We start from the raw sequence: 19,288 nt of genomic DNA, 5'->3' as shown, positions 1-19,288 counted from the left end.
GACCTGTACGAGACCAACATAGAGATATCTTTGAATTATACCATAGAAATTAAAAATATAGCCATGTTAGTCTCTGGGGTCAGTATGTGGAGAGATGTTGTGGCACCTTTGAGACTCACTGAAAGGAAGAAGTTGGCAGCAGGAGCTTTCCTAAACTTCAGTCTACTTTCTCATCATTAAATGCATCTGAAGAAGTAGACTGTGGACTAGGAAAGGTCCTGCTGCCAACTTCTTTCTTTACAAGAGCTCTCTACATAGAACAGTGGTCCCCAAACGATGCCATTTAAGAGATTTTGGACTTCAGCTTCCAGAAGCCTCAGCCATTTTGGCTGAAGTCCAAAATCTTTTAAAGAGCGGCCTGGGGACTACTGCCACAGAAAATAATTGATTTATTAGTTTTTCTCAAGGACTTCTTGGCTAAGCAGGGTCAACCCTGGTTAGTAATTGGGTGGGAGACCGCCAAGGAATACCAGGAGCTTATGTAGGCTTTATTTCAGAGGAAGGAACTGGTAATGTTCCTTGCCTAAGAAAACCCTGTGGAAATCATGGGGTCACCATAAAAACTGGACAGGCTAAACGTTGCAGTAGCCCCCAAACTGTACTCTTTAAGAGGTTTAGGACTACAGCTCCCAGAAGCCTCAGCCATGTTGGCCAATAGCCTGGGGTTCTGGGAACTGGAGTCCAAAATCCTTTTTAAAAGGGTACAATTTGGGGACCATTGACATAGAGATAGGAAGCTTAGAGTCATGCAAAATTAGGGCTCCAATCTCTTCCTTTTATTTTCTCTATGGCGACGTGTAAGAGACCGACATAGAGATAGAAATAGTAGAGTCAGGCATGACTTGGGATCCAATCATCTCTGCTCCTTTTCCTCTTATGGCGATAGCTTTAGGCAACCCCTGAAATCACAAAAACCTAGGCAAGGTTCTCCCACCATTAGGCCCTTGGGAGGAAAAGAGGGGGAGGTATCTCGCTCTTAAAAGGAGGAAGGAGAGACAGAGGGGGCGCCATTGTTTCCTATGAACAGCGTCCAGAGGAGGAAGAAAATGGCGGCCGGAAGTGAAGCCATTTTGTGAGGAGGGGCGAAGAGACAGGGTTGCTAGGCAACCGAGCGGCTTCCAAGGCGGGAGGCCTAGCTAGCGAAGGTTTCCTTTGGGGGCTTAATCTAGAGGCGATGAAATTCACAGACTACTGCCTCAGCTCCGAAGGGGCCGAAGTGGTCCTGGCCACCTCCAGCGATGAAAAGTACCCCCCTGAGAATATCACGGACGGGTCGGTTGGGAGCCTGGGCAGGAGCAGGGGTTGGGGGCTGAAATCATCAAAGCTGCAAACGTGTGTGTGGGCTGTAAGTGTGTAGAGCCAGAACACACTGCAGAAATAATCCAGTCTGAGACCGCTTTAACTGCCCTGGCTCAATGCTAGGGGGTTCTGGGAACTAGTGTTGTGCGACATTTAGCCTTCACTGTCAGAGAGCCATGGAGCCACAACAGTTCCCTATACAGTTCCTAGCACTGAGCCAGACCAGTTAAAGCGGTCTCAAACTGGATTATTTCTGCAGTGTGTTTTGGCCCTTAACCCTCCTTCAGATTGCTTTAAAACAGAATTTCAAAGAGTGGTTTCCTTACAAGACCTTGGAAATGAGGTCCATTGGACATTGGTCCTCATATTTACAATCTGCATGACATCTTTCAATGTCGTTGGCAATGAAAGGATGACCGGAGGTCCTCACCGAAAAGGAGGGCGAGACACCCCAAAATGGAGGGCATGCAAGGAAAATGGGGGCATGACCAACCAACTGCTCAACACACTCATACAGATTCTTAGCCATGGTCCAGTCAGTCCTTCCCAGAGGTTTCTGACTGACTCAGCCACAGTTAGGATTCTTTACAAAGATATTAACAAATAAATATAAATATTTTACTCTCTTTGATGAATCTGAACTCTTAAGGCCCAAACTGAGTACTAAGTCACAGATACACCTAAGTTGTTACCTGGATATGTTATTTTTTTGACAGTGAATCAAATGCATTTAATTTTCATGGTGCAAAACCATCATATGCATCGTATCAATATGCGCCAATGCATCTCGTCTATATCTTATCTTGATAAGATGTACAATATAATGCTTACAATCTAATGCTTGGCTCAGTCATTAATCAAAATGGAGACCAGTCCAGAAACCAGAGGAAGATGAGGACTTGGAATGGCAGCTATGAAGGAACTAGAAAAGATCCTCAAAGGTCAGGATGTATCACTGAATACCAAAGTCAGGCTCATCCATCTTATAGCATTTCCTGTTTCTGTATATGGTTGCAAAAGCTGGATACTGAAGAAAGCTGACAAGAAGAGAGTCAGCTCATTTGAAGTGTGACGCTGGAGGAGAAGTCTATGGATAACACAGTCTGCCAAAATAACCAACAGGCTGGAAAAGCAAATCAACCCTGAACTTGTCCTAGTAGCCAAATGACCAAACTGAGGCTATTGTACTTTATATACTTAATATATCATGATGTGATGTAACTCATTAGCAAAGACAATAATATTTGGTAAAGGGGGAGGGAGACAGTAGGAAGAGAGAGAGACCCCATGACAGCTGGATTCACTGAATTAACAAATGTACAGTCTTGAATTTGCAGGACCTGAGGAGGATTATTGATGATCTTCAAGATCTCTCATTCATGGGGTTGCTGTATCACAGCTGACTTGAGAGCAAATAACAACAAACAGTATACTGGAAGGCCATTTCAGTATTTTTCATACCATTTAAGGATCTTTGCATAACTGTGTAGGGAGCTACTATTTTTATGTGGGAAAAGCTGAACTAGTCATTTTTCAGCTCCAAGCTCATTTATTATTATTATTATTATTATTATTATTATTATTATGTTTATGTTAATTTATACCCCGCCTTCCTCCGTGTAGTCAAGGCAGCTTACAAATCTAAAACATTCCAAGATAAAACACTATAAATATGTAAAATACAAATTTAAAAAACAATTAAACAATACAAACAATGAAAAACATTACATTATTAAAATTTAAAAGTCTATAAAACAAGAAAAAACAAAACCGCATCCCTGTCATGCAAATGCCTGGCAGCATAGAAACGTCTTTACCTGCCGCCGGAAGGACAACAAGGATGGAGCCATCCTGGTCTCCCTTGGAAGGGAGGTGTTTTTTTTTACAGTTTATCTGTGTTTATTTGGCAGCCATCTCATTCATGTTAGTATTTAAGTTTAGGCTCCAATCCTGTGCACACTTACTTAAGAATAATCCTATGCACATAAGTCACCTGTCAACTTATGGTGACCACATTAATTTCATAGGGTCTTTTTAAGCAAAGAACACTCAGAGATGGTTTTGACAGTTCTTAATTATGTAGGAATAAGTCACAATTTATTCAGCATGACATGCTTGTAAGTAAATTGACATAGCCAGCATGATACTAAATATTACCGTGTATTTAGCTCTTTTACTTTTCTTTTATACCAGTCTGAGAATTTGCCCCTCCCCTCACATTATTTTTCTGATTAAAATCCCTACTACCACCTCAGGTTACCCTCAGCAGGTACCCACAAGGTAAATTAGTACTAATTGTAAAATGGAATTTTGGATAGAGTTATTTTTAATTTTCTATGCTGCAGATATCTGAAATATGTATCTACAGTAACATTATATATTCATAGAGGGCATTTCACTTTCTTTTAACAGACGATCTGAAACTTTTTGGACAACAACTGGAATGTTTCCACAAGAATTTATTATTTCTTTAAGTAAGTGTGTAACCATAAACAAGATCACAATCCAATGTTATTTAGGTAAGTTATGTTACATAGCCATTTTAAATATTGTTTTATACTTCTATATATTTCAGGAAATGAACATTTGGATTTGGATTTTACTTGGAAAGTTAGGCCTAATTTTCATGATTTAACTAGTAATTTAGGCCCTGACTGACTGTACTTGTAAACTTTTCATATGTGAAATACAAAGAAAATTCCCACATGTCCTTCCAGGAGAGAGAAGCATACACAGATATCCACTTCCCAAGGGATTCAAGATGTGCTACACTTCACTGGTGGCCACATTTACCTAGACTGGCAACTGATTTTCATTCCTCCAGACCTGAAACAACAAATAAAATTTAATCCTAGGTACAGGTCTACAAGTCAGCATGATGTAATGGTTTGTGTGTTGCACTGGGACTCTGGGAGCCCAGAATTTGAATCTCTGCTTATCCATGGAAATTGCTTGGGTGACTTAAGGAACTCACACCACTCGGCCTCAGAGGAAGGCAAGGGCAAATCTTCCCTGAATAAATCTTGCCAAGAAAACAGGATCACCATAAGTCAGAAATAACTTGAAGGCAGACAGCAACAACAAATAGATCTATGTATGCAGCCATATTCCAGAAGTTGTTTGAAAATACACAGGGCAAGTTTCTAGCTCTGTTGCAAAAACAGGGTTGTGATGGGAATTCCAAATCTTCTGACAAGGCAGAAAGAAACGTATGTATAAAAAGCAAGCAGGAACCTCCAGGAATGCTTATGTGAGAAACATAAACTGCTCTTCGTTCACGTAGCTTATTTTGTGTGAGTTCCACTAGAGTAACTACAGGCTACAAGGAGCCTACTATAATAAAATACACAAGGTGCTCTCTGTGCACTCTGTAGTTATATAGCACAGGCTATAGAAGGTATCGGACATGGTGGCTCAGTGATTAAGGCAGATCTGTTGTAGCAAATCTGTATTTTGAAATCAGTTGAAACAAATTAAAAGAAAACAAATAAAGAAACTTTGTAAAAATATCTATTACACACAAAAATCCATAACATATAGGAGATACCAAAAACTATTAATGTAATAAACATAGAAGAAAGAAACAATATGCAAATCAAGGCCAGCTGTGAAGACTGTCAGCACTGATCAATGGTGCTAGTTCCTCAGGAAGGCTGATGGTGGCCCTGCTCTCTTTTTCTCCCTTTTCCTCAGCCTGATGGACTCTCTATCAGCTTTCCTGTTCAACAGTTCCCTGTTTGCATGCATCAGAGCTAAAAATACTGATCAGAGTTTTATGAGGGGTACATGCTGAGGTATGTGGAAGCTCTTGGCTTCATTGGTGAAAGCATTTGTGTCAGACGGTAACTGTGAGTGCATGCAGATAACTAATTTCTGTATGAAAAATAGGAGGTACAAAGTACAGCAAACTGGCTTTAACACACAGACAGGGATCTGTTGATCACAGCATTATCAATGCCACCTTATATTGTTTTAAAGTTCTCTAACTCATATTTTCATGAAGAATTTAATTTTATGAAAAATTGAAAATTATTGTGTAAACACTATTTTGTGATTGATTTTTAAAAGAGCCAAACAAATTGAAGGTGTAAAAGACAAAGGATTTTTTCCTATTACTGTCTCTAGTGCAGAGATTACGGATTGAAAAAACTATGTCTAAAGAGCCAGCCGATTTTGAGCTATGCATTGAAAAAGGTAATTATACTTAATATAATAGCTGAAGTTAAATATATCATGATATATCAAGGCTTTATTCCACTTGTTAGTCCCAACCAAACCAGACTCATTGAATAAATGGAATTGACATAAGTTTTCACTGATTCAACAGGTCTAATCTAGTGGACTAACAACTGAATATACACCTCAAACTGCAGTCATGTATATAGGTACTGGACGGATGTTCTACTGAACTTGATCAAACTCTGATTACACTTATAGGATTTGAACAGAGTTCACTCACTTAAAGTCTAAGGAATCATCAGCTAATTCACAACATCTTTTAATTAATAATTATTCACAACATCTTTTGTATGTAGAATTGTTGCAAATACCTGCCTAGTACATTAATCAATTCAGTTAATTACCCTTTCTTCATTTCACGTAACAATTAAGTGCTATGCATACTACCACCTGTCTTACAGGGTCTTTGCAATTATACATTTAGACAAAACATTTGAAGTACTTTGAATACTTAGATTGGATCTGCACAGCAGAACTAATCCAGTTTGATGCCACTTTAACTGTCATGGCTCAATGCTATGGAATTCTGGGAATTGTAGTTTTGTAAGACATTTACCCTTCTCTAAGAGCTGTGATGCCACAACAAACTACAATTCCCAGAATTCCATAGTATTGAGCCATGGCAGTAACAATGGTGTCAAACTGGATGCAGCCTTAGAAAAAGTGTTACATAAATGTTAATTACTATTTGTTTCCCAACTGACAAAAAGCCTTGGGTTTTGTCTAATTTCTCTCTGGAATGATGAAAGAGTTGGTGCCTCTTGTGTTTATTGGGGAAGGCCCGTCCACGCATAGAGTTCCACTGATAAAAAAGGTCCCAATCCTAGTTGCTACCCACCAGGTTTTACTTAATGGAAAAAGTCAGAAAATAGGTTTTGGCAGGCAAACTTTAAACTTTGGGTAGATTCTTATAAGAGAAGCAAATGCATTTTAAATTCTTTTTAACCTGATTTGAGTACTGGCTTCAATGAAACTATAGCTTTCACTAGAGGTAGGATGCTTTATGCTTCTCTGGATTCTCAGATCAGTATGTCATACACTAACTTGTGTGCATATCCTTTTTTTTTTTAATTGTAGAGCTGCAATATAAGGAAGGAGAGCTTCAAAATGAAGAAATTTCTGTGAGTATATACTGATGCAATATGTATAAATAATAGAAAATTAATCTTTCGTTAGCTCAGCTATTATTTTTTAAAATAGAAGTTTAGGAAAAAAATCCAGTCTAAAGAACTCTGTACAGGTACTTTTGTGTTCATACTATATGTCTATATATTACATTAAATATCTAAAATGCAGATACTATAGTCTTACATGTCTAAAATTAATGAATGCTGACAATTATGATTAAGGACTGTTACCTTAACTAGACTTTTTTTCCAGATTTTGAGATATATGCAATGCTATCCTAAATATATTTACTCATAAATAATAAATCTTAGTGAGCTCAATTGAATTTAGTCCCCTGTCAATTTGTTTAGGATTGCTGCCTCTGGAATGGGCAGAAAGGTTTCATTCGTGCTTGTTGACATCTCAACATTTTGGAGATCAATATATGAGTATGTCTGTCAAACAACCATTTGTCAGCTAAATCCAGTGTTAGTACTACCTTGTGTTGACCCGCTGAAATCAGTGGAACTGAGTTATGACTAACAAGTGCCATTCATTTCATTGTGCCTAGTGTAGGTAGGACTAAGGGCTTTATCACACCAACCCCTTTCTCACCGCAATCAAGGGAGAAAAAAAATGGCAACATATTGCTTTTATTACTGCCATTATCACACCCATTTGCTGTCCCACAACTGGGGGGCTGCTGCCACCATGGTGTCCCCTTCCTGTCCTCTCCTTTAACTCCACCATCCCTACCCAGAAGTTGTTTTAACGTTCCTCACACAGTTTTGGAGCTCTGCGGATGCAGTTTAACGTTTTAACTTTAAAAAAAAAACACCCATTGAGGCTGAAGAGCTCCAGAGCTCTGGAATTGCACAAAAATGAGTATTTTATTAAAAAATAGCCAGGGGAGGGGGGGAAGGAGGGAACAGTGACACCATGTGACTGACAATAATGCAAGTGCCCCAGGAATGACTTTTCACATCCAGGGCATTGTGCGATTGGCAGTTCATTCACGAGTTTCCCCTATAAATGATAAGAGTTGGGTAGGGGATGGGGCAGCTACGGGAGGAAAGTGGCATGTGCAATCGCCATCAAGTTAGAAATATGGGGGCCTTCAAAATATAGAATTAAGAGTGGTGTGCAGGAACTCTGATTTAGATCTTACTTTTTTAAGGAACAGTACTTAAAAGGCTTATCACAATCATACCTGCCACTAGTTCATGCTTGGGACTTCACATCATGTTTCATAATGCTGGAGAGTCATAGCAGTTATGTAATAGCACCAGAGTTCTTGAAAAGACCTCCCACATCAAGATTCAGAATTAGAGTTTTAATTTCATATAGAAGTTAATTTTGAACGTTTCAGCTAAAACTAAGTAGTTTTAAGTCCCATTGATTTCAGTACCAAAATTAAGAATATGCCTAAGCCTCTCCTATTGAAATTAATGGATCTTAAGCATTTTCATGTGTCTAAATTGTGCTCATAATTTTATAATATTGATTTTAATATGATTGTTTTTCTTTTGGCAGTTTCCTGAGATGCAAGCTACATATTTGCGATTCATAATTTTGTCCGCTTTTGATGCTTTTGTATCAGTTCATAGGGTAACAGCAGAAGGAATAGCTTGATATTTTATATAAAATTTAAAAGTTGTTTGCAACACAATAATAAAATTGTATTGATTGCAATATAAGGTATGTAATCCAAACATTAAAGTATGTTTTATAAATGTTTTTATAAGAGTATTTTTTTTCAGTTCTGAAAAAATATTCATGTTTGTACAAATAAATAGCATTCTTTTCTGCAGAGAACATAACATGTTTTCTGTAAACACAGACCTATTTCTTGCTGTCACTAGGTCTCTGATCTAGGAATTGTATATGGATGGAGAAACCTTACATAAATGTAACTTGGCCCAGTGTCAGAAACATCCTTGACTGCCTCTTAATTTGAGATAATTTCAACTGTGTGAATGTAAATTCTGTAGTCCAGCATCTTGTCCCTTGTGTACTATTATACACAGTTATGAAGCATGCATAAAAGATCTATTATGTTATGAATACACTTCAAGGGAAAGAGGTAAACCAAGTCCTGTTTGCAGAATTTTCAATAGCAGCTAAAAGTGTAGGAAATGATCTATTCTGGAAGTACTTTATAGAGGGTTCAAATCCATGTACAGTGGACCCTTGTTATATGCTGGGGTTTGGTTCCAAGATCCCCCATGTATAACAAAATCCATGTATGCTCAAGTCCCATTAAATATAATGACATAGCAAAATGGTGTCCCTTATAAAAAAGGGAAAATCAAGGTTTGCTATTTGAAATTTATACTTTTTTTGAACATTTTCAAACCGTGTGTGCTTGAATCCGTGTATAAAAAATCCGTGTATAAGAAGGGCCGACTGTATACTATGGAACTTGTTTCACATACAACCTCATGCCTAAGGGAGATTTGGACTTGTGGTGTCTCAGCGAAGCCTTTCACACCATACAAGAACTACTTTTGAAATAGAGCAGCGTTTCAAATGTATTTTAGTAAATACAAGGGTAATTCCAATGTTTAAAGGAAACAGTAAAAAAAATTCAATGAAAGAATTTAAACACTTTGACATGTTTAAAATAGCGCTAGGGTTCCTTGCTAGTATCACTTATTCCCACAATAAGAGGTAGGGCAGATCACTCCAAAATTGTCTTGTCCAAAATACCTGAGCCGATAATGGTTACTTGATGAATATTTTTACATCAGAATTTTGTGAAATTCTACATGGTCCTTCATAACATCTACAATATTGCATTACATCACAAGAAATAGAGATGATCTTATCTTAAATAGTCTTCCCCTTTCCTCCTTCAAAAATTCAAACACATATAACCATTATTCATAATTCTCCAGCTGATAATTATGCTTTTATGTGGACTTATAACTATTTTTTTAAGTGGTAGTAAAAAAATAATCAGTCCAGTTGATACTTTGACATAGTTTAATAATGGTAGTTTAGCATCTTGTTTCTATCCATTTTTCCCCAAATCAGGTCACAGCTCTTCACATTTTAAGCTATGACTGTCATAAATAAAAATGAATAGAAACAAAACTAAGCAGTTGATTACAATAGTTCAGAAAGTTCAAAAAGCCATTATATGCTAGTAGACATTGGAAACATTAGCTCTGAATGTGCTGCTGCCCATTATGTGAAGAGGAGAGGGTGAAAAAGCTACATGTGTCAATGCATATTAAGAGCATGAGTTGCATCCTCTTTGGCCAATCCAAGTAGTCCCATCCCCAACTTAAGGCATCTGAAAGGGCTGCTCCTCTTCAGAATATATAGCAGAACCAAATGACTATAATCCCAACAGGGGCATATAGTGGGGTCTGGAATTAATCAAGTGTCCAGTATGAAATTGTGATCAAAGATAAACTCTTCACCATTTTCAACAGTGTAAAGATTGCTTCAACTGGGAAATGTTTAATGAGAAGCAACTTGTGCAATCCTCACAATTCAACAGCCATTTTGTTTTATAGTATTGTAAAAAAAAGGGAGAAATATGGGAACTGTATGGCTTCAAATAAATAATTTGCTATATAGAGACATTTCCCTACAGATGTTTCTCAGCTGATTGTGCCACTGTTGTTTGCACATGTTGCTTAAGCCAAGTTAATTGATATTAGCAATTGCAGATTGTCATGTGTAAGTGCAGCTACTAAATGCTTAATTTAATATGTGCATTTATACGTCTGTGGACAGCTAATAGTCACTAAACACTTAGCTGACAGTATGTCAGTTTTCACTTCTCTTAAATTAATCGGGATTTTCTCCTTTAAAGATATATTTGAATTAGTTAAACTAGGGGATTACCATGTGTGTGTATGTATGTGTGTTTGATCGTCATAACATCTGTTTTATTATTTAAAGTAATTCTTCCAAAACTTCACGTACTTCTTGTGGACAGTAATTCCAAGGTCCCACTCCGCCCTGTAAAAGGAAGAATACAGTGTTTTCCTTAATAGTTTTGGGAAATGGAGTGAAGGGTGTAGGGAAGGAATCAGGAGAGAGTTGAGAGAAGGAAACATACTTTAAAGTATACTCTTATACTTTATGAAAACATAATGTTAGAAAGCATGGGGTCTGGCCATAATTTTGTAACACTACCTCAATTTTATACATTTTTTTATTTTGTAATTTTGTAACAATTATAATTCCTCCTATAGGTTATTTGGTATGTATTATCTTCCTTATGGACTCTAAAGAATAAATCATGTTACATGTAAATGCATGTAAAGATATATCAAGTCTTTTCTGTGATTTTATAAAACAGATTGATCTCTGTGCTTTTCAGCAGCACTTCTTAATCTACACTCTACCTATTTTTATGTTACATATCACCCACCAAATAGTTCCCATAAGGAACAATCCTCTTCTACAGGGTCTCAGATGCACAGTTACCTTTGCAGCCAAGTAAATGAAATCTCTTAGGGTAAGAAAGAGGGTAGTTGGCAAGCTACCTCTTTTCCCACCTTTTCTCAGCTCAGAAGTGTAACCTTTCCATATTTATTTCTTAACATAAGAGATCACAAATATTTGCATGCAATGTGCTCCTAACAGATAGAAGTACAAGGCTGAGCCTTGTGTTCAGTAGAATCTATGGTCTTAATCCAGTTGTTAAACCCAGCTAGATTAGACCCACTGAATTAAGTGTTGATTAACCATTTAGCAGCTGATTCACTGGGTCTATTCCTTTGGGACTAGCCCACTGGATTTAGTCCTGTATCTATTTCTCTTTAAGGAGAATCAAGTCCCATTGATGAGATCCACTGAAGATTTTGTGCTTCTCCAATCCTGCACGCTTCACATTAGCCATAGAATGGCCATGGTGGGTTGGGGCTGTATGGTAAATTCAAGGGACTGATATATGGCTTAACCTAGCATAGATCCACATGTGGAACTACTACACTGCGCTGAGCCACACATAATTGTAGCCCCTGCATTTTTATTGTCAGTTAACACTTGATTACCTTATAGACAATATGTCCTCTTTGAAGCACATACAGTCTTTCTGGAAGAGCTGCATATTTGGAGCTACTCAGGTTTTCCATAGTGTCCAGAACCACTGGACATAAAGGATGCTGTTTCAACAGGACCTGTGCAGCCTGTATACGATCTTGGAGAGTTCTGTGACTTTTAATAACAATATTGTTCTTAAAAGCCCATTCATCTAAAACAAACAGTGTGATTAAACAAATTATTTAATATCTATTCATATTACATTTATTAATTCAAGCTGTTTTGTTCTATCCCCAATGTCTTCTGTGTTTTTCCCTTCCAGTCACAGCAGTCTGAAGTCACTGATCATACACCCAATCCTCATTAGGCTGTGGGGAATTGGAAAGTTTGAAGGATTTTTCTCCACTAATAAGTAATCTGTATCTCCACTAATCATGGCCCAAATCTAGTTGTTATGTTCTGGAGTTTTCGGGGGAAATGTTGTTTCATTTATTACACATTGAGGTAATATAGTTATGAATAAACTGTGTATTTGGTGTTCTTATTTTATTTTATTTTTATTTTATTTTCTAAGGTAAGGATCTGTAAGGAGTGGGGTGAGAGAATGAAAACAATGGGAGTGAGTGGTGATTGGTGAAATGTCTGAGCGGATTTTGAAAAGGCTGGTGTATGATAGTTGGTCAGGGATGAGAGAGTAGTCTGTCAAGATTAAGACTTAGTGAGTTTTAGGGGTTAGAGTAGTTAGGAGAGTTAGAGACAGAGATAGGAGAGAGTTAAAGTTAGTTATCCATGAGTCGGGATTGATTTAAGGGCAGTTAACAACAATGAAAAAGTTAGCTAGGATATGAGTGAGAGAATGAGTTGTGTGTTAGAATTGACATCAGTCAAGATATATAGGTATTAATTTAGTAATCAGTGATGCTATCTTCAATTTCAGTTTAATAAATAATTATTTTTCTATTGCTGTACTTGAGCCTCTGAGAATGCTGGAACCCAAGTTGAGACATGATGTCTGTGGTGGCAGCAGAATAAAGCATGTTGGTATCCAGAGGGGCTAGATGATAAATGAAACCTCACAGAAGAACTACAAGGACTTTTAGGAAGTCCCAAGTTGGTGACCACAATAGTGGGACAGAAGGAGGCCCTCACATTGATGGTGGAGATGGGGATAAGGGGAAACCCTCACAGTTGGTGGTAGCAAAGCAGTAGGCAGAATCTCCTATTTTGTGTCAGCAGTGGGATTACACCATATTAGTGCCTACTAGAAAAGAGCCATTGAATCAATTAAATTTACATAGATGCCTGTTAATTCAGTGGGTCTGCTGTAATTGGCACTAAAAATTGCCGGTTTCCCCTCTTAAAGCATTCATTTTGATTTTTCATTCTGCAACCAACATGATCTGAATCATGGAAATATGAAAATCTTCTTGTATTTTAAACCTTTTCATAGACAAGATGCATAAATAGACAAGTCTGCATGCTTCATACATGCTACAAGGATACAGCAACCATGCTTCACCTGAGGCATGAGCTTCTTCAATGTAGATCACAAGGAAATCTGCTGCAAAACTGAAATCTTCTACAAGCTTCTTGAACTCGCCAAATTTAAACATAAATGAAGGTCAGGTACAGCTTCCAAATGTTAAGACCAAAGGCCTCTTGTCTGCAAAATAGAAAACAGTCTTTGAAGTGAAAGGATAACTTTTTAATAAAAATACTTAAAATAAAACGAGTATGTTACTGAATTATCTGTATATGGGAACCTAATATCTGATTATATAAATAACACAGGATTTGGGAGCTCTAGAGGGATCCATTGTGGCATAGTGGTTGGAGTGTTGGACTGACTGGAGACCAGGGTTCAATTCCTGACTGAAGTCCACTGGGTGACCATGGACAAGTCACATGCTCTCAGCCTCAGAGGAAGGCAATGTCAAACCTCCCCTGAACAAATCTTTTCAAGAAAACAGGGTTGCCATAAGTCAACAATGACTTCAACAACACCATCGGGACTGCCTTAAAGGGACAGAGCCCTCCCTCCACGGCCAACTGTCATCATCTAGCCTGGAGGGAGTGAGAGGGCGGGTCCAACACCATCGGGACTACCCTGAAGAGACAGAGCCCTCCCTCCATGGCCAACTGTCATCGTCCAGCCTGGAGGGAGTGAGGGGGTGGGTAGGGGCTAATTTTGTATTGCAATTTTAATTGTACACCGCTATGATCATTGCGGAATAGCGGTCTATAAATAAAACATTATTATTATTATTCAAGGCACACAACAACAAACAAATAAGACAGCCTGTGTTTCCAGGAAAGACTTTTGCTGTGCTGTTGCTGGGCTTCACTCAGAAGTTTATGGGGTGTGTCTAGGCAACTAGTCTTCCATTTGTATTTCTCTGTTTTCTCCCTATCTTTGTTCTTACCATTGAAAATCTGTGAAAGGAGGAAACAAGGGAACAGCTGTCCTATTGTTTTCAATTGGTAGCCCTAGAAACAGTCCATCTGTTTCTAAGTATGCATATCCTCTTTATAGCACATGTTATCAGATCACTCACAAAAAAATTAAAAGTGGCATCAGCAATTTAGGGTTATTTTTTGAAGAGTGACATTGATAACATGTTGGGATAGAATTAAATTTGCTGCTGCTAATGGATGTGAAATTTTATTGTCTTAGGTCCAAAACACACTGCAGAAATAATCCAGTCTAAAACTGCTTTAACTGCCTTGGCTCAGTGCTAGGAAATTCTTGGGACTGTAGTTTTGTGAGACATTTAGCCTTCTCTGTCCAAGAGCTCTGGTGCCACAATAAGTTATAGTTCCCAGGATTCCCTAGCATTCAACCAGGGCAGTTAAATCGATCTCTAACTGGATTTTTTTGGCAGTGTGCTTTGGACTTTTGTTTTACTGCTCTTTGTTCCTGATCCTCACATGGCCAAGAAGGTGAGTGGCCCATGCCTCCATTGATCAGTGTTTCCCAAAGTTTGGTCCTCCTGATGCTTGGGATTTCAGCTGACATCCAAAACACCTGGAGAACCAAAGTTTGGGAATCACTGCTCGAGACCATCTTAACTGACAACAGAAGCAACATCAGTGACAAAATGTAAGCCTGTTATTCTAACATCGTACTGGTCAATGACCGAATAAATTTTATTACATTACATTATTATTAACATCGTAACTTTCCTTCTCCTGTATGATTTTTAACATCTTTGAATGATGAAGAAGCAGTGAAACTTTGAAAGCTTGCATGATGTACTTCCTGGTTGGCCCAAATAAACTATCAATGTTGTGTGGATTTGGAGTTTTCTTGTATTTTGCTGCATAGCCAACACAGCTACCCCAAGTATATTGGGGTTAGGAAGACATGTTTGCCCCACAGACTATTCTTACAGATGACACATTCTCTTTCATATCCTATATATAAAAATTGAATTAGTTGAAATCAATTAAAAATACATTAAAATAAATGTATCTTTAATTAATGTATCTGTAATTAAAATTACATTAACATTAAAGAAAGAATTAAAGATATGACTACAATATAAATTGCATTTTAAAATGTCTCATCTTCCACTTTCCATGCCAATAATATTCAGAAGTAGTACACTATAGATTAAATGATTTAGATTAAATATGTAATTGACAATTAAGTTTTACAGCAAATTGTCTACTCTATTTTCTCTGAAGACAAAGCTTTATCCCATACAAAATCTATTTTATTACAAATAGCTACAATGTATTTAATCTAATACAAAGATGTAAAAAAATTATAGTATCAGTAACTGTTTCAGCAGAGTATAGCACATTGCCCTGATGGAAAAATTAACTCCTGCAACAGATCATACAAGAAATGGGACATGTTGATCCCATTTTGAGAAACTTGGGTGGGTTACAGACGGGCAAAAAGGGGTGTGTTCATGACGTCATGAAGGTATAGCCTTCAGACGGCCCTTACCTGAATGCCACCATGAACACGCCGCCCACACGCCCCAAGCGGGAAGAAGCGGCATTAAAAAGGTGCTGCTTTTCCCTGCTTCTTTCTATATACAGCGCAACTGCGCATCTCCGTCTATAAGCTGCTGCACCGGTACGCCAGAATTGTTACGCCGCTAATTTAAGTTGCCCATTTAAAAGCTCCGTGTCTGCTGCGTCGCATAATGAGTCAGGGTCCTGGAACATGCGTAGTTTGCACCGAGGCTCTAATTAGAGCGTCAGATGCCATGCAGATGTGGAAGCTGCAGCACAGCTGCACTCTATTTTAATGCTCGTAACCCTAACCCTAGAGCAACATGTACGCATGCACTGCTAGAATTGTGGAAAGTTTGGAATTTAAAGTGAACCCCTACACACATTCCTGTGCCATTTTCACCTAACAATAAAACCCCCTAAAACTTTAAATATTTACATATGTACAAGGGAGGTGATGGGGGATGGCAGGGGGACAGCGGTGGCAGTGGCGACAGCTGTGGCTGTGCATTGCAGATTCAGCAAGAGCACGGGGACCAAAGGAGAGGAGGCATCCATGATGCTGGTGACACTACCAACATGCAAGCGGACAAGGATGCCAACACCAGCTGATCACCAGCTGGCAGGAGACCACCATTGTTCTTGGGTAGGGCGGGGGGAAAAGTTTAAAGGGGCCTGGGCGCTTTAAATGTGCACATATGCTTTCTGCTGCCGCTGCGCCTCCACCAGCCGGCAAAAGAAAAAAAAAAGCCGCGTTTTTGGCTGCCCGTGCGGAAGCTACCTCTCTCTTTGCAGCGTCCTGCGAGGCGGCGGTATGGAAACTGCGGGTAAGAAACGGCCCCAGGTGAGGCGTCTTCACTACCCCCAGTGTGGAAGCCCCATACACCTTAGCCACGCCCCTGGGGCGGGCGGTCTGGAGGCTCTGTATTCAGGGGAAGACACCTTCAAGACGTCTTCCCCTGCCCGTCTGTAACCCGCCTTGGTTTCTACTTATCCAGTTCATCAGCGAACATGAAGAACTTGGGTGTTTGCCTGCAATGCACTCAACATTTTGGAGAGACATTTGTTAACCATGAACAGATCCCAGGGGAAGTAACACACACATTCCAAATAAGTAACTGCAACCATCCTTGACTCACCTGAAACAAATGATATGAATGTTATAAATGCCTGCAATTAAGATATTTAAAATTACCTGTATTAAGGTTAAATTTACTTGTTTCTGATCATACAGTAAATTCAATAATTTATATTGAATTTGATATTGTCTCCCATCAACACCACTGGTGATACAACTAGTTCTATGATATTAATAGAAGCAAACCGGTTCCTTTGCTTTTGTCTCTCAAGATCATAAAATGAGACATGTTGGATCAGATCATAGGCCTAGCCAGCAGTTTCTTCTTACAGTGTCAAGACAGATGACTGTGAGAAACTAACAAGCATGACAGAAACAGCATCCTTTCATTTTTGTCCTACAGCAACTGATATTCAAAGGCATACTACTTCCAATAAGTGAATTACTTCCTTTTGTTCACCTTGAATTCCCCACCACACAGCTTCACGGAATTACCCTGAGTTTTAGTAGTCCGGATCAAGGGGAGTAGTATTTATTCTGTTGTGGTCAGAACTGGATTACTGTGTCCTGCTTTGGGAATCACCATCCAAAAAAGGGATATTGACAAGCTGAAATGGACAACAACCAAACTGATAGAAAGCATGGGAACCAAGTTCTAGGAAAAATGGCTTGGGAGACTGGGTATGTTCAGTGTGGAGAGAAAATGGAGAGTTGATATAAGAGCCAAATTAATTTTTTTGAAGATATGTCATGTATAAGATTAGTGGGTTTTGTTTTGATTTTTTGGTGTGTGTGTGTGTGTGTTTTTCTGCTCCAAAGACTGGAACACAAATAATTGCATTCAGGTTACAAGAAAAGAGATTCCACCTAAACATTAGGAAGAGCTTATTTACTCTAAGAACTGTTTGAAAGTGGAAGAAACTGCTTTTTTAAGGTGGTGGACTCTCCTTCTTAGAAGGTCTTTTAATGTCTTTAAACTTTGAAGGACTAGATTCTTTTCACATGTGCTGTTTTCAAACCAGGTGTCACCCATCCTATTTGTATGCATTTCATTTTCCCTGCCTAAATGTAGTACCTTACATTTCACTTTTGCTGTTTGCCTTTAAGACATTTCCATCTTACAGAGACTCAAAGGCAAGCCTACTATGGGAGTTTTTTTGGCAACAATTGTTTAGAGTGGATTTACCATTGTCTTCTTATGAGGCTGTGCATTTTAACTTTTGTAAGCCACCTTGAGTTCCAGAATGAGAAAAAGGCTATAATGGAGAACCTTGCCAAAAGCCTAAATGAAATCAAAATTCACTACATCTACAGTTTTCCCCTGATCTATCAAGCTATATCATATTTTTTTTCTTCTGAATACATGTTATTCCATATGAATATGCTTAAATTATTCAGTGCCAATTGTGTGCCTGCATGTGCATGATCGTTTTTGTGTACATTTTAAAGACAGTGTATTTTTACTTACTGAGAATTAGTTTAATGATTTATGAATGTGCTGGAAGAGGGCAAAGTACAATTTGTGTTTATTTCTCCCAGCACTGTTTTTTTACTGTCTAGAACTTCAGTGAACAGTACCTCTGCTCTGTAGAGATTTAAGACTGGCCTATATGGTTAGTACAAGTACATCTGAGGTTCAGGCTGTTACCCTTTTCATACTTACCTGGGAATAAGTACATTTGTACTTGAACACTCATGAGATGGTGCTGCTGTCACATTTAAATGTTTGCCCCTTGCTTTCCCCTGAGATCTGACAATACATTATAAGAATAATAGGCTGAAGCAGACAAAATCAGCATGTTGTTATTAAAGAAAGTTATTCTACCCACTTCATCATACATAAGTTAAAATGAGGTTATGCTACCCCATCCAGAAGATACAATTTATTGATAATGGTTTCCAAAAGTTCACAGTGATTTTAATTCATTTTGGCTCTAAATTGAGAAATCATGGTTTGTGAAATCATGGTTGAAATTCAAATCAGCAACTGTTCTGAAGTGGATCTCAAACCACTTCAGACTGTGTGCTAATGAATATCAAATTCTCAAAAGTCCCCACTGTCGTTTTAATTTACCTTGTATGAAGTCCAGGATATGATGAATTTTCCCTTCAAAATCTACCACAGTAGTGTTGGGCGCAGGAAAGCCTTGAAATGCTTCGTCTTCTAACCTCTTCCACTTGACTTTTAAGACAAAGCGTAAGTACTGGAAACTGAAGAACGTTGGACCCCAGTTTTCATAGGCAAACTTTGGGTTCCTCCCTATGCTACTCTTTTCCCCTTGTTTCAATATATATCGCTTGACAGTAGCTGGGAACAAGATCATAAGAGTTTTACCAATAGCAGTAAACAGGCACACCTGCAAAAGAATCCAGGTCTTTTGCAAAACTCTCTTGACTCTGAACATACTGCCCAAATGAAAAGCGGGCAAGTTGTGCAAAACACAACCCCAGGGTACAGCTAATAAACAGGGCAGATTAATTATTGGCAAACCTATTTAGCTATCACATGCAGTGATTTCTACTACAGGGTCATAAGAGGTCGTGAGCAACTAATTGTTGGCTCTGAAGTACTCTCAAAGCCTTAAGTGGAATACT

At 38.4% G+C, this 19,288-nt stretch overlaps 2 protein-coding genes across 4 annotated transcripts; one reads left to right on the top strand and one right to left on the bottom strand.

Annotated features, from left to right (window-relative positions):
* The first annotated feature begins 988 nt into the window (after positions 1-988).
* On the top strand, positions 989-8,359 carry IFT25 (intraflagellar transport 25). 3 transcript variants are annotated; one of them, XM_089518664.1, is made up of 5 exons: positions 989-1,272; positions 3,712-3,773; positions 5,425-5,493; positions 6,616-6,659; positions 8,179-8,359. In XM_089518664.1, the coding sequence occupies exons 1-5, from the start codon at positions 1,175-1,177 to the stop codon at positions 8,275-8,277; spliced, it is 372 nt and encodes a 123-aa protein (XP_089374790.1). In that variant the 5' UTR covers positions 989-1,174; the 3' UTR covers positions 8,278-8,359. The 3 variants fall into 3 exon arrangements, with proteins under 3 accessions (XP_089374790.1, XP_089374789.1, XP_089374791.1); XM_089518663.1 differs by having other exon boundaries at positions 3,712-3,818; XM_089518665.1 differs by lacking the exon at positions 8,179-8,359 and adding an exon at positions 7,017-7,519 and having other exon boundaries at positions 3,712-3,818.
* An 820-nt stretch (positions 8,360-9,179) lies between these two features.
* Positions 9,180-19,098, bottom strand: DIO1 (iodothyronine deiodinase 1). Its single transcript, XM_089515198.1, has 4 exons — positions 18,768-19,098; positions 13,169-13,312; positions 11,661-11,860; positions 9,180-10,620 (listed from the first exon to the last, which is right to left on the bottom strand). Exons 1-4 carry the CDS (start codon positions 19,096-19,098, stop codon positions 10,555-10,557), a joined length of 741 nt encoding a protein of 246 aa, XP_089371324.1. The 3' UTR covers positions 9,180-10,554.
* Positions 19,099-19,288: the final 190 nt, after the last annotated feature.

Source organism: Sceloporus occidentalis, unplaced genomic scaffold (assembly GCF_023333645.1).
Source record: "Sceloporus occidentalis isolate IW3139 unplaced genomic scaffold, rSceOcc1.0.p SCAF_3, whole genome shotgun sequence".
NCBI lineage: Eukaryota > Metazoa > Chordata > Lepidosauria > Squamata > Phrynosomatidae > Sceloporus > Sceloporus occidentalis.
Note: the sequence above shows the minus strand (reverse complement) of the source record. Positions and strands in the feature narration are given on the sequence as shown.

Excerpts from the sequence above, each read along its gene's own strand:
- IFT25 (XM_089518663.1), top strand. The coding sequence starts at position 1,175 with ATGAAATTCACAGACTACTGCCTCAGCTCCGAAGGGGCCGAAGTGGTC. Across the intron at positions 3,819-5,424 it reads CACAATCCAATGTTATTTAG|TGCAGAGATTACGGATTGAA; the intron begins GTAAGTTATGTT and ends TACTGTCTCTAG. Across the intron at positions 6,660-8,178 it reads TTCAAAATGAAGAAATTTCT|TTTCCTGAGATGCAAGCTAC; the intron begins GTGAGTATATAC and ends TTCTTTTGGCAG.